Source organism: Muscardinus avellanarius, assembly GCF_963383645.1.
Source record: "Muscardinus avellanarius genome assembly, chromosome: 3".
Taxonomy (NCBI): domain Eukaryota; kingdom Metazoa; phylum Chordata; class Mammalia; order Rodentia; family Gliridae; genus Muscardinus; species Muscardinus avellanarius.
The window spans coordinates 44806137-44820361 of NC_137788.1; the positions used below are offsets into that span (position 1 = coordinate 44806137).

The following is a 14225-nucleotide window of genomic DNA, read 5'->3' on the forward strand; positions in this document are numbered from 1 at the left end:
CTGTTTTGTTTGGCAGTACTGGAGATTAAACCCAGGGGTACTCTATATCCCCAGCCTTTTTATTAATTTTTTATTCTGATACAGAATAAACTGCCCAGGATAGCCTCAAACTTGTGATTCTCTTACCCCAGCCTCCTAAGTAGTTAGAATTATGGGAATGTGCCACTATGCCCAGCACAATGGGGTATTTTCAACAATTCACAGAGTTAAAATCCAAACTAGTCTACTTTCCTTATTATTATTATTTTTGTTTGTTTTTGTGCTACTGGGAATGGAACCCAGGGGCCTTCTACCTTCGGGCTATACTCCCAGACCTATTTTATATATTACTTGGAAACAGGGTCTCACTAAGTTGCTGAGAGCCTCACTCAGTAGCTGATGCTGGCTTTGAACTTGGGCAATCCTCCTGTCTCAGCTTCCCAAGCTCTGGGATTACAAGCATGTGCCACCACACCCGGCTTACTTTCCTTATTTACAGAAAACCCGGAGTGGCATTCTTAACTCTAAGCTATACCCCCAGCATTTTTTTTGTTTGTTTGTTTTTAATGTGCTGCTGGGATGGAACCCAGGGGCATTCTACCTCTGAACTACACCCCCAGCCCAATTTTTTATTCTTTATTTGGAAATGGGGTCTCAATAAGTTACAGAGGGACTTTCTAAGTAACTGAGGCTGGCCATGAACCCAGATCCTCCTGTCTCAGCCTCCCAAGTACTGGGAGGCTGAGACATACACCACCAGGCCCGGCTACACCCTCAGCCCTTTTTATTCTTTTGTTATGAAACAGTCTCACTAAATTGCTAAGTCTGGCTTCAAACCTGCCATCCTCCTGTCTGGGCCTCCCAAGTACTTGGATTAGAGGCATTTGCTAGCACACCCAGCCAAACCTACTTTAAAAGTAGAAAAGTAGAGCAGAGCCGGGTATGGTGGTGCACGATTGTAATCCCAGCATTTAGGAGGCCGAGACCAGAGGATCATGGTTCACAGACAGCCTCAGCTACTTAGTGAGCCCCTCTGCAACTTAGTGAGATCCTGTTTCAAAACAAAGAATAAAAAAACAGGGCAGACGGTATTGCTCAGAGGTCAAATGACCCTGGGTTCCATCCCCAGACCTGCCAAAAAAGAAAAAGAAAAGTGGAGCAGAGAATGGTAGTGCATGCCTGTAATCCCAGTAGTTGGAAGGGTGAGACAAGATCATAGGTTGGCGGTCAGCCTCAGCAATACACACACACACACACACACACACACACACACACACACACACACACTGTGAGACACATATTGTGAGACAAATTGTGAGACTCAGCCGGGCATGGTGGTGCACACTTTGTAATCCCAGCATTCGGGAGGCTGAGACCAGAGGATTGCAGTTCACGGACAGCCTCAGCTACTTAGTGAGGCCCTCTGCAACTTAATGAGACCCTGTTTCAAAATAAAGAATAAAAAATAGGGCAGGGGGTGTAGCTCGGAGGTCAAATACCCCTGGGATCCATCCCCAGACCCGAAAAAATAAAAAACAAAAAATAGGGCAGGAGGTGTAGCTTGGAGGTCAAATACCCCTGGGCTCCACCCCCAAACCCACCAAGAAATAATAATAAATTGTGAGATTCTCAGCAACTTAAATGTGACCTTGTTTCAAATTAAAATAGAGCTGAGGGGTATAGCTCAGAGGTAGACTGCCCCTGGGTTCAATCCCTAGTACCAAAAATAAAAGTAAAGTAGGAATGAGGCACAATATTGCACACTTATAATCCTACTACTTGGGAGGCAAAGACAGGACCATGGGATAAAAGCCAGCATGTGCTAAGTTAGTAAGACCCTATTTCAAAGTAAATAAATGGAGGGCTGGGTGTGTAGTTCAGTGGTAGAATGTCCCTGGGTTCAATTTTCAGTAAACCAAACACACACACACACACACACACACACACACACACACACACACACAAAAAAAGTATGGGATGTAGCAAAGTAGTACAGAGCTAGCTCAGAGCTAGCCCTTGAGTTTGATCCCCAGGATAAGAAAAATGAATACAAATAAAAGTAGAGAAGTTAAAGCTCCTATTACTTATAAGGGATACTACGAAATCCAAAGAAGCTCAATACCTAAAACAGAATCTAGATTCTTCATTTTTTGGTTCCTGATTTTAGTTTCCCTAACTGTATTTAGTATCTTTATACTCTCTACAAAACAAAAACAAATTAAAAAATTTTTAAATAGAATACTGTTAGAATTCAAAAGCTTGTATTTTCTGTAAAAAAAAATATGAATAAAGATAAACAAAACTTAAGTCGGGCGTGGTGGCGCACACTTGTAATCCCAGCATTCAGGAGGCTCGGAGGATCGCGGTTCTCAGACAGCCTCAGCTACTTAGTGAGGCCCTCTGCAACTTAGTGAGACCCTGTTTCAAAATAGAGAATAAAAAGTAGGGCAGGGGGTGTAGCTCAGAGGTAGAATGCCCCTGCGTTCAGTCCCCAGACCCACAACAATAAGAAATAACTTAAAATATGTGCCACTAGTTTTCATAAAATACTGAAGAAATCCCTTCCTGTATGAGAAAGTAAAGGAAACCAACTAACAGTAGAATGCCGAAACTTTGTGGTGCTTTACATACATTATTTAAAGGTAACTAACTATAGAATAAATGCAAAATTAAAAAAAAAATACACATCAAAATCATTCCAAAACAACAGTCACTACCTTAAAAGCTATTTTATATTTTGAAATCTCAACACTATAAAGAAATGCAATTATTCAGTAGCTACAAAATCTTACAAATTGCTTACAAACTATATCCTACCTTGCCAGAGGTTAAAATAAACTTATCAAACACATAATGTAATTCCTGGGAGGGGAGGTTATCATCTTCATTAAGGTCAGACGCAACTTCTGTGGCTTTGCAGTTGCAAGAGGTAGAGGATGTGTCGGTACACACAATCTGATGTGAACTCTCTATTCCAGCAGATTTGTCTGGGTCAGGGGACCCAATACAATTACATTGGCTGAACTCCTTTTTTAAACTCGTTTCTGAAGATGCTAAGTCATTCTGTTTCTTAACTAATTTGGGCTCTAATTCACTCCCTTTACTGGCAGTAGAAAGAGATGAAGACTCCTGTCCACGGTCAGCCAAACCTAGTTCATTTACAAGCAAACTGCCATTGTTATTAATACATCTCTGTGATGTACATTCGATTTCATCACTTTTATTGGGTTGACCTCTTTCTGTATTAATTTTTTCTGTGCTTTCTCCATGGAGATTGCAACAATTGGTTGCCATATTGTCAGATTTCACTGGTTTCTTATTGCTTATTTTCCCCTTCTCTTTTTTCTTGAAATCCACTGTAGTCTTATTTCCACCCTTTCTCTGAGGGCAGGCAAAATACCGGTAAGCTGCTCTGAATCTCTCCACAACATATTCGTAAACAAGCTGGCTGTTCAAGCTCCGTGCAACATTCCTCTTGACTGAAAATGGATCTAGTAAAAAAAAGAAAAAAATCAGTAACCAAGTCTCTACTAACAAACTATATCCTAAGCATTAAACTGGGGTTTTCTAACCCAGAGTCTCAATGACAGCTCTTAAAAACAGAGGAGGAAAAAAATAAGAACAATAATTTTCCTTTGTCTTTAAAAATAAAAGGCTAAAAGAAAAAAGAGACAAGATAGTAACAGTAATAAAGTAACTAATAAGAAGATAGCTGCCTGGTGTGGTGGCGCATGTTTGTAATCCCCGCGCTTGGGAGGCGAAGATAGGAGGATCGCGCTAGTTCGGAGCCAGCCTCGCTGGCTTAAGAGACCCTGTTTCCAAATTAAAAAATATATATAAAATAGGTCTAGGAGTGTAGCCCGGAGGGTAGAAGGGCTTCCAGGAACCCCAGTAACACCAAAAAAAAAAAAAAAAAAAAAAAAAAGAAGACAGATGAAAAGACCAATTTAGTAATATGGTTTCAATGATAAAGATTTTTGGAAGCAAGAAGCATGCCACTATGCCTCCCTATATTCTACCACTAAATAAAAAAATTCAAACTCCAGGACCCACTAATAATTTTCATCTCTTTTTATAGTATAGATGATGTTTTGGTGATTTGATATGGAATCTTATTTGTCAAAATGTTCTTCTTTTCTTTAGTTTAGCTAAGGGATAACATTTGTAACAGAATATTGGCTGATGAGTAGCACAAAAAATTAGTCTCCAAATGAAACACAATATATTGCCTCACCTTCGATGGCTATTCGCCTTTTAGGCCAGTTTTTGTTCTCTCTTGTTAAAATATCTTGTATCCGTACACATATGACATATTCCTCCAAAGCAAAATCCAGTGTGTAAAATTTTAGCAGCTCTAGCCATAACTGTCCTAGAGATACCTGATTTGGTGTTTCCAATGTTAAAGGAGACTGAAAAATAAAAAAAATTATTTTAATTTAAGCTTCACAAAACTATAAAATCAATGAATTTTCAGTTAGAAAAGACCTTAGCGATTATGTTTTCAAAAACAGACATTTTCCAAAAAGCAATCAGTCTGAGTTCTAATTTACTTTCTTTTCCATTAAATCAGCAATTCTAAACTTTGACTACACATTAGAATCACCTGGTAAGCATTAAAGGACACTAATGCCTGAATTCCACATCACTCCCAAGGATCTGATTTAACTGAGCTAGGCTTCTGGACTGGGCACTCAGATTTTAGAACTTCTTAAAATGATTCTCATGTATAGCCAAGGCTGCAAACCACTGGATAACAACTACCACAGCTTTTCATTGAAATAATTACTTTAGAAATCTAAGTAAGTATTCTGAGAATAAGGAATAAAAAAATGCTTTTATTCAGACACATCTTCTTTTAAAAATATATTTGTGGGAGGGATACTGGGGGTGGAACCCAGGGACTTTTCTACCTCTCAGCTATACTCCCAGACCTATTTTACATTTTATTTGGAAACAGGGTCTCACCAAGTTGCTGAGAGCCTCAGTATGTAGCTAGGCTGGCTTTGAACCTGTGCAATCCTCCCGTCTCTGCCTCCCAAGCAGTGGGATTACAAGCGTGTGCCACCACGCCCAGCCAGACATTTCTTTAGAATCTACTATGTCCCTGGCATGGTGCTAGGAATATCACAAAATAATGAGAACTTACATTTATGTATCATGCTTACTGTGTATTATTCACTCTTCTAAGAGATGCACATATATTAACAGTTCTAACAATTCTATGAAGTAGATACTACTAGGCAAGAGTCTGACTCAAGATCACCTGGCAGCCGGGCATGGTGGCGCACGCTTGTAATCCCAGCATTCGGTAGGCTGAGACCTGGAGGATCACAGTTCGTGGACAGCCTCAGCTACTTAGTGAGACCCAGTTTCAAAATAAAGAATAAAAAATAGGGCAGGGGGGTGTAGCTCGGAGGTCAAATGCTCCTGGGTTCCATCCCCAGACCCACAAAATAAAATAAAATAAAAATAAAAATCACCTGGCTACTGGGTTCATGTTGTAAATCTTCACAGACTAATAGAACAGACAGAGATAATTTAACAATTATAGTGAAGGTTGCATGCTAAGATGGGACTCTTAAGTCAGAGGGGTCATAACAGAAGAGATAATACCTGAATTCTAAAGGAATTAGCTAGATGAAGACTGGTGAAAAGTGACCACTTTGCAGCATACAGGCATGAAGCAGTCATTCACACATTCAATTTTATAACTATTCATTAAGTACAACTTATGTACCAGGAAGTATACTAGGTACTTGGGATATACCTTAAAAAAAAAAAAAGCCAAGAACTTTGCCTTCATGGAACTTAATTTCTAGGGAAAGAAGATAAACACACTTAGTAAATTACATTAATAAATTAGAAAAAGTGTAATGGGGAAAAATGTTGAGTAAAATAAAAGATGGGAGTATGTGAGCAGAAGGTTACAATGTTAACTGAGTGGTCAGAGTCACATTTGTTGAGAAGGCATGATTTGAAGAGGAAAAAGTGTTCTAAGAATAAGGAACAAATACAGGAAACATAGACAAAGTAGAACTGTGACTAGATTTAAAAGAAAACCATAAAAGCTAGTGTGATGGAGTAAAAGGAAGAGTAGGAGAAGAAAAAAAACAAAGAGCTAGTCAGTAAGGACTGTTTGCCTTTTATTCTAAATGAAATAAAGAGTAACTTTTGAAGTATTTTTTACTGTCAAGGTTGGGAACAACATGATCTGACTTAATTTTAATTTTAATTTATTTTTATTTTTTGTGGTACTGGGGGTGGAACCCAGAGGCTTTCTACCTCCGGGCTATCCTCCCAGACCTTTTTTATATTTTATTTGGAAACAGGGTCTCACTAGGTTGCTGAGAGCCTCAATAAGCAGCTGAGGCTGGCTTCGAACCTGTGCGATCCTCCTGTCTCAGCCTCCCAAGAGCGGGAATTACAAGCGTGCGCACACCCGGCCTGACTTAATTTTTAGAAACACCATTCAAACTCTTGTGAATAAGCCATAATATACGGGGCAAGACTGCAAGGAAACCTGTTAGGAGATTATGGCAGTAATCCAAGCCAGACATGATGGTGGCTATGACCAGGATGGTTAATAGTGGAAGTGGTAAGGGATGATTAAATTATTGATAATATTCTAAAGTAGCATTGGCAGGAATTCCTGATAAGACTTGATATGGGATATGAAAGAAAGAGAGGAGAAAATGGTGACTCTTCACATCTAAACTGAACAACTGTAAGAAGGAAGTGCTATCAAATGAGTTGGGAACTGAGTTAGAAAAGCTGCATATGAAACAAATTTGAGGGGAAGATCAGAAGTTCAGTTTACACACATTACATTTAAGACGTCTAAGCAGAGACACTAAATGGGTAGCAAGACACACACTTATGGAGTGCAAGAGAAAGGTCTAGCTAGCTAGAGATTTATATTGAGGAGTCATCATTTTACAGATGGTACTTAATATCTAAGGGATTGAATATGATTACTCCAAGAGTGTAGAAACATTAAGAAAAAAGGATCAGCATTCCAGACATATACCACTTTTAACATTAAAAGATTGGAGAAAAAAGGAGAAACCAGCAAAAGAAGCTGAAAAAAGAATAATCAGCTATAGATTGGTGCCCTAAAAGTCAAGCGAGAAAATTTCCCAAGAATGAAGTGATCAACTATAAATGTTGCTGATATGTCAAAAAAGTTAAAAATTGAGAAATGACCATTGTTTTTTTGGGGGGTGGTACTGGTGATGGAAGCCAGGGACAGTCTACCTCTGAGCTATACCCCCTGCCCTACTTTTTATTCTTTATTTTGAAACAGGGTCCCACTGAATTGCAGAGTGCCTCACTAAGTAGCTGAGGCTGGCCGTGAATCACAATCCTCCTGTCTCAGCCTCCCAAATGCTGAGATTATAAGTGTGTGCCACCACGCCCAGCTTGACTATTGAATTTAGCGACATAGAGGTTACTGACATTAATTTTTCAAGTTTTGGCAGATTGATGGTGTAGATTAGGGGAATACCAAAAAATTCAAAATGGTGAACATGGGCAATTCTTCAAGACATTTCACTGCACGAGGAACAAAAAAATAGCTCAGAGGAGAAGGGATGGCAAGATTTTTCTTTAGCCAGGTGTGGTGGCACACGTTTGTAATCCCAGCATTTGGGAGGCTGAAACATTAGTATTGTGGTTCCTGGAAAACCTCAGCTACTTAGTGAGGCCCTCTGCAACTCAGTGAGACTGTTTAAAAATAAAGAATAATAAGCTGGGCGTGGTGGTGCACGCCTGTAATCCCAGGATTTGGGAGGCTGAGACTGGAGGATCGTGGTTCGCGGACAGCCTCAGCTACTTAGTGAGGTCCTCTGCAGCTTAGTGAGACACTGTTTCAAAAATAAAAAAATAAAAACAGGGCAGGGGGTGTAGCTCGGAGGTCGAATGCCCTTGGGTTCTATCTCCAGACCCGCAAAAAAAGAAAATAAAATAAATAAAAATAAAGAATAAAAAATTGGGTTGGGGGTATAGCTTGGAGGTAGAATGCTCCTGGATTTCATCCCTAGAAAAAAAAGAAAAAATTTTTCTTTAAAACTGAATAATAAAAGCATGCTTGATTCAGCAGCAAATGAAAAATTGATAATTCAAGATAAAAAGAGAAGAATTTCTGGGGTAATATTGTGGGACAGACAGAAGAGATAGGACTGAAAAATATGAGTGAATAAAATAACAAGATTAAAACATGGGGAAGTTCCTTTATGAAAGCAGGCAACAAGAAAGAATATGTGAGTTCAGATGATGGCAGATAGTGGTGAGTGTGTAGAAGCTCTCTTTTGAGTGCCTCCATTTTCTCAGTGACATAAGCAAAATTATTAGCTGAGAGTTTTGGTGGCTTGAGGAGAAAGTATAAGGTAGTCTTAGAGCCAGGCGTAGGGGCACATGTTTGTAATCCCAGCATTTGGGAGGCTGAGACAGGAGAATCACAGTTCACAGATATGTTCAGCTACCTTTGCAATTCAGTGAGACCCTATTTCAAAATAAAGAACAAAGCCGGGCGTGGTGGCACATGCTTGTAATCCCCGCGCTTGGGAGGCTGAGAAAGGAGGATCGCACAGGTTCGAAGCTAGCCTCAGCTACTTAGTGAGGCTCTAAGCAACTTAGTGAGACGCTGTTTCTAAATAAAATATAAAATAGGTCGGGGGCATAGCCTGGTGGTAGAGGCCTCTAAGACCACAAAACAAACAAACAAACAAAATAAAGAATAAAAATAGGGCCAGGGTTGTAGCTCAGATGGAACCCTGGGTTCCATCCCCAGTACCATTAAAAAAAAAAAAAAAAAAAAAATGCCGAGCAAGGGAGGGAGGGACGGGGAGGGAATGGGGTGGGAATTGGGTAGGGGTTAAATCAGTGATGGGTACATGTCTGTACACACGTTTTTTTTACCCCAATATGATGTATGAATATAATGCACCAATAAAAATTTTTAAAAAAGAAGGTAGTCTAAAAATCTGGGAGATATTGAATATAATAGCAAAGTATATCTAGGAAACTACAATAATTCTTTTTTTTTTTTCCTTCTTTTTTGCAGTTCTGAAGATGGGACCCAGGGCCATTCTTCTTCTGAGCTACACCCCCAGCCCTATTTTCTTTGTCTTTTTATTTTTGAAATAGGGTCTAAATGAGTTACAAAGGGCCTCGCTAAGTAGCTGAGGCTGTCTGCAAACCACAATCCTCTGGTTTCTGCCTCCCGAATGCTGGGATTACAAGCATGTGCCACCATGCCCAGCCAATAATTCTTTTTTTTTTTTTTTTTGGTGATACTGGGGATGGAACCCTTCTACCTCTGGGCTACACTCCCAGACCCATTTATATTTTTTATTTGGAAACAGAGTCTCTTAAGCCAGCAAGGCTGGCTTCGAACCTGCACGATCCTCCTGTCTCCACCTCCCAAGGGTGGGGATTACAGGTGTGCACCACCTTGCCCGGCTTCCCAGCCAATAATTCTTAATACGTTAGAGTTATGGTTTTGAAAATGTTTAGACTTCTGTAATAATACATCTACTCAAAAAACTTGTAGTCATAGACTGTAGATCCAGACCAGACTTCTGGAGGACACAACCTATGCATATTTATCTTTGGTTCTCATTATCTCAAGATACATAGCAAGTTCTTTTTTTGTGTGTGTGGGTCTGGGGATGGAACCCAGAGGCATTCGACCTCCGAGCTATACCCCCTGCCCTATTTTTTATTCTTTATTTTGAAACAGAGTCTAACTAAGTTGCGGAGGGCCTCACTAAGTAACTGAGGCTATCCATGAACCACGATCCTCCGGTCTCAGCTTCCCGAATGCTGGGATTACAAGTGTGCACCACCACGCCCAGCTTACATAGCAAGTTCTTAATAAATGAATGTTGAATGATTAAATGAGAAATACGCCCCCTCTCATTGAGGAAAGGGCCTTTATTTCTCCACCATCTAGCAACATCATTCTCTAATGGAAAAGCTTTGGTCAGAGCCTTACTCCAGAAAGAAATGTTCCTTGTTTAGGTGAAAAATGATACAAAGAATTGCTTTGACATGATTCAAACAATCCAAGTCTTCCAAAATGAGGTATAAATTCATTAGCGTATCTCAGTACTTAAAAACTAAACCAGATCAACCCCTCACTTTATAGATGATGTAAATGAGGTCAAGAGGCTTATTTAAGGTCAGTGAATCTATTATTAAAATAGCTTCAATCAAAGGCATCACAAATTCTATAGAGAGAAAAGCCAAAAACATAAACAAAATAAAAGCTTACTTTGCCATGTTTTTCCTTCATGGCATTACTTTGGTTGTCTGTTTCTGTCTTCTTGGTATCATCTTTTGGTTGGTCTCCCTTAGCTTTGTTTTCCTCAGCATTTGAGTTTTTCTCAGTTGCACTACTTGCATTATATTCCCACTTCACAAACTTTTCTTCTACTATGCCCTTCAGCTGAAAGTCATCCATTCTTTTTGGGTCAAAGCCTTCAATCTATATAAAAAGGCATTCCAGATTGGTAGTGGAAAATTATATTTTAAAAAAGATGGACAAACAAACCAGAATTCAAGCTTTAAATGTTTGAGCAGAGCACTATGCAAGAGCAAACTATGTATAATGCATATATATGTCACAAACTCATGCTTACCCAACTTCCAAGTAAGGAAGGAAGAAGAGGGGGTTTTCTTTGTTGCAGAAAAAACATCACCATTAAAGCAAAACAGTAAGAAGGAATTCCACCATCTGTTTGGGAGTCAATATAACACAACTGCAAAATCAAAGAGAAGAAAGTACTAACATTTAGCTTTCTTCAATATTCACAATAAAAGTAGCTTGATTTCACTGTCTTAATCACTATAAGAAGCCAGGGGTGGTAACAAATGCTTGTAATCCCAGTACTTGGGAGGCTGAGACAGGAGGATCACAGGTTCACAGTAGTCATCAACAGAGAGACTCTCAACAACCTAGCAAGACCCTGCTCCAAAATATTAACAGGTATAAGAAGTGCACACCTGTAACCTTGGTAGACAGAGACAGGAAGATCATAGTTTCAAGAACAGCCTCGGCATGTAGTGAGATGTTCATCAATCTAGTGAGACCTTGTTTTATTAATCAATGAAATAAAATAGGTCTGGGGGTATAATTTGGAGGTAGAATACCCTGATTAAATCATCAGTGCCCCAATAAAAGAAAAAGTCCCATTTGGGAGGCAAAATGGTCAAAGAAGGAAGTGGCATTGATAACCCATCTGTAGACACCCCCCTCACCCATCCCAACTCCTATTTTTTCCCCTAGTTCTACACAGAACACATTCAGATCCATGAATTCTCCTCCTCTATCAATACCCTCTTAGTCCTATTTGCATAAAGCTGAGAATTTACCGTCACTAGTTTATTAAGTGATCACAAGTCTCCTTCTGGTCATTTGGACCAATACTTGTAATTATAACTCCTTTCTCAACCCCCCACACAAAAAAATAAACATAAGGTAACTATAGCCTTTATAAATACAAATTAACTTTTGTTTATTTACTTATTTATGTATTTATATGGTCCTAGGGATTGAACCCAAGGACATTCTACCTATAAGCTACACCCCCAGCTCTGTTTTTTATTTTGAAACAGGGTCTCACTAGGTTGATGAGAGTCTCACTACTTGCTAAGATTGTCCTCTAACCTGCAATCCTTCTCTCTCAGCCTTCCAAATACTGGACTTACAAGCATGTGCCACCATGCCCAGGTAGAAATACAAATTAATTTTAACTTAGAAAACTAATCACTAAACCAAACATGAAGAAGGAAGGGGAGAGGGAATGGGGTAGGAAGCGGGTAAGGGCTAATTGAGAGATGTGTATATGTATGCCTCTACCATCTTGTACTCCATTAAGATGTGTGACTACAAAGCACCATAAAAATTTTAAAAGTGAATCTCCATCCATTGCCCAATTAGAAACTGTACCAGTTATCAATGATTTAGAGAAAAGATAATATTCAATTAGATTGAAAAAAATGCCAACAAAAGAACTTTAACTATCCAGGTGTGGTGGCTCATGCTTGTAATCCCAGCATTTGGGAAGCTGTAACAGGAGGATCATAGTTCACAGACAGATTCAGCTAGTTAGTGAGGCCTTCTGCAACTCAGTGAGACCCTGTTTCAAAATAAAGAATAGAAAATATGGCTGAGGATGTAGCTTGGAGGTAGAATGCTCCTGTGTTCAATCTCCAACACCACACACACAAAAAAAGAACTTTAACTTGCAACCTTCAAATTTTAACTTAGAGTAAGAGTGAAACTGTGAGCCTCATATATTAAGATATACTATAAGCCCGGATGGTGGTGCACACTTATAATCCCAGCACTTGGGAGGCTGAGACAGGCAGATTGCACAGATTTGAAGCCAGCCTCAGCTGCTTAGTGAGGCTCTCAGCAACTTAGTGACACCCTGTTTCAAAATAAAGTATAAAATAGGTCTGGGAGTGTAACCCAAATGTAGAAAGCCTCTGGGTTCCATCCCCAGCACCCAAAAAAAAAAAAAAAGACTAAAGTGAAAAGTACTCTAAAATATATCAATAGGTCACCCAGGCATGGTAGCACATGCTTGTAGGCTCTCGGCCAGCCTCAGCAACTTAGTGAGGCCCTCTGCAATTTAGTGAGACTCCGTTTCAAAATAAAAGAATAAAATAAGCCGGGCGTGGTGCCGCACGCTTGTAATCCCCGCGCTTGGGAGGCTGAGACAGGAGGATCGTGCAGGTTCAAAGCCAACCTCAGCTACCAGTGAGGCTCTCAGCAACTTAGTGAGACCCTGTTTCTAAATAAAATATAAAAATAGGACTGGGAGTGTAGCCCGGAGGTAGAAGGCCCCTGGGTTCCATCTCAACCAGTACCACCAAAAAAAAAAAAAAAAAAAAAAAAGAATAAAATAAGAGGGATAGGGGTATAGCTTAGAGGTAGAATGCCCCAGGGTTCCATTCCCAGTATCAAAGTATATAGATCTACACAGTATTCTCCCTTATCCACAATTTCACTTTTCAGTTTCAGTCACCCACAGTCAACCATGTCCAAAAATACTAAATGGAAATTTCTAAAAAAAACTTCTTAACTTTTACCAGGTGTGATGATGTACACTTGTAATCCCAGATACTCAGGAGGCTGAGGCAGAAAGATCACAACCTAGACAATTTAGCAAGACCCTGTCTCAAAATAATTTTTTTTTTTTTTTTTTTTTTTTTTTGGTGGTACTGGGGTTCCTGGAAGCCCTTTTTCCTCCGGGCTACACTCCCAGACCTATTTTATATTTTTGAAACAGGGTCTCTTACGCCAGCACGGCTGGCTTTGAACCTGCGCGATCCTCCTGTCTCTGCCTCCCAAGCGCGGGGATTACAAGCGTGCGCCACCACGCCCGGCTCAAAATAAAATTTTTAAAAAAGAGTTGGAGGTGGATATGTTGATGCACATCTATAAACCCACTACTTGGGAGGCTGAGACAGGAGGATTACAGATTCCAGGCAAGCCTCAGAAACCTAGCGAAATCTTCCACAACTTAGTGAGACCCTGTTTCAAAATAAAAAATAAAATAGGGGATGTAGCTCAGAGATAGAACTGGGTTCAATCCCCAGGAACACGAACACACACACACACACACACACACACACACACACACACACACAAACACACACACACGAACTAGAAATGTAACTCAGTGGTACAGCAGTTGCCTAACATGAACAAGGCCATGGGTCCAAGTCCAAATACCGCGCGCGCGCACACACACACACACACACACACACACACACACACATATTTTAAATAACTTATTACATTAGGTTGCTATAATAATAATAATAATAATAATTATTATTATTATTATTATTATGCAGTACTGGGGATGGAACTCAGGGGCATTCTGCCTCCAAGCTACACTCCCAGTCCTATTTTTTAGTATCTTTATTTTTATTTATTTATTTTTTTGGTGGTACTGGGCTTTCTACCTCCGGGCTATACTCCCAGACCCACTTTATACTTTATTTGGAAACAGGGTCTCACTAAGTTGCTGAGAGCCTCACTAAGTAGCTGAGGCTGGCTTCGAACCCGTGTGATCCTCCTGTCTCAGCCTCCCAAGCGCGGGGATTACAAGCGTGCGGCACCATGCCCGGCTTAGTATTTTTATTTTTTGAAACAGGGTCTTATTGAGGTGCAAAGGGCCTCACTAAGTAGCTGAGGCTGCCCGAGAACCATGATCCTCCTTTCTCAGCCT

The 14225-nt window shown here is 39.9% G+C and overlaps 1 protein-coding gene across 3 annotated transcripts in view; it reads right to left on the reverse strand.

Annotated features, from left to right (window-relative positions):
• Positions 1-14225, reverse strand: part of TUT4 (terminal uridylyl transferase 4) — a gene marked incomplete at both ends in the record, with an annotated part of 99374 nt that overhangs the window by 51949 nt on the left and 33200 nt on the right. For all 3 annotated transcript variants that reach the window (XM_080693013.1, XM_080693012.1, XM_080693011.1), the window contains 4 exons: positions 2797-3470; positions 4214-4388; positions 10253-10465; positions 10620-10739. In XM_080693013.1, the coding sequence (XP_080549139.1) occupies positions 2797-3470; positions 4214-4388; positions 10253-10465; positions 10620-10739 (1182 nt within the window). The remainder of the gene's footprint in view (positions 1-2796; positions 3471-4213; positions 4389-10252; positions 10466-10619; positions 10740-14225) is intronic.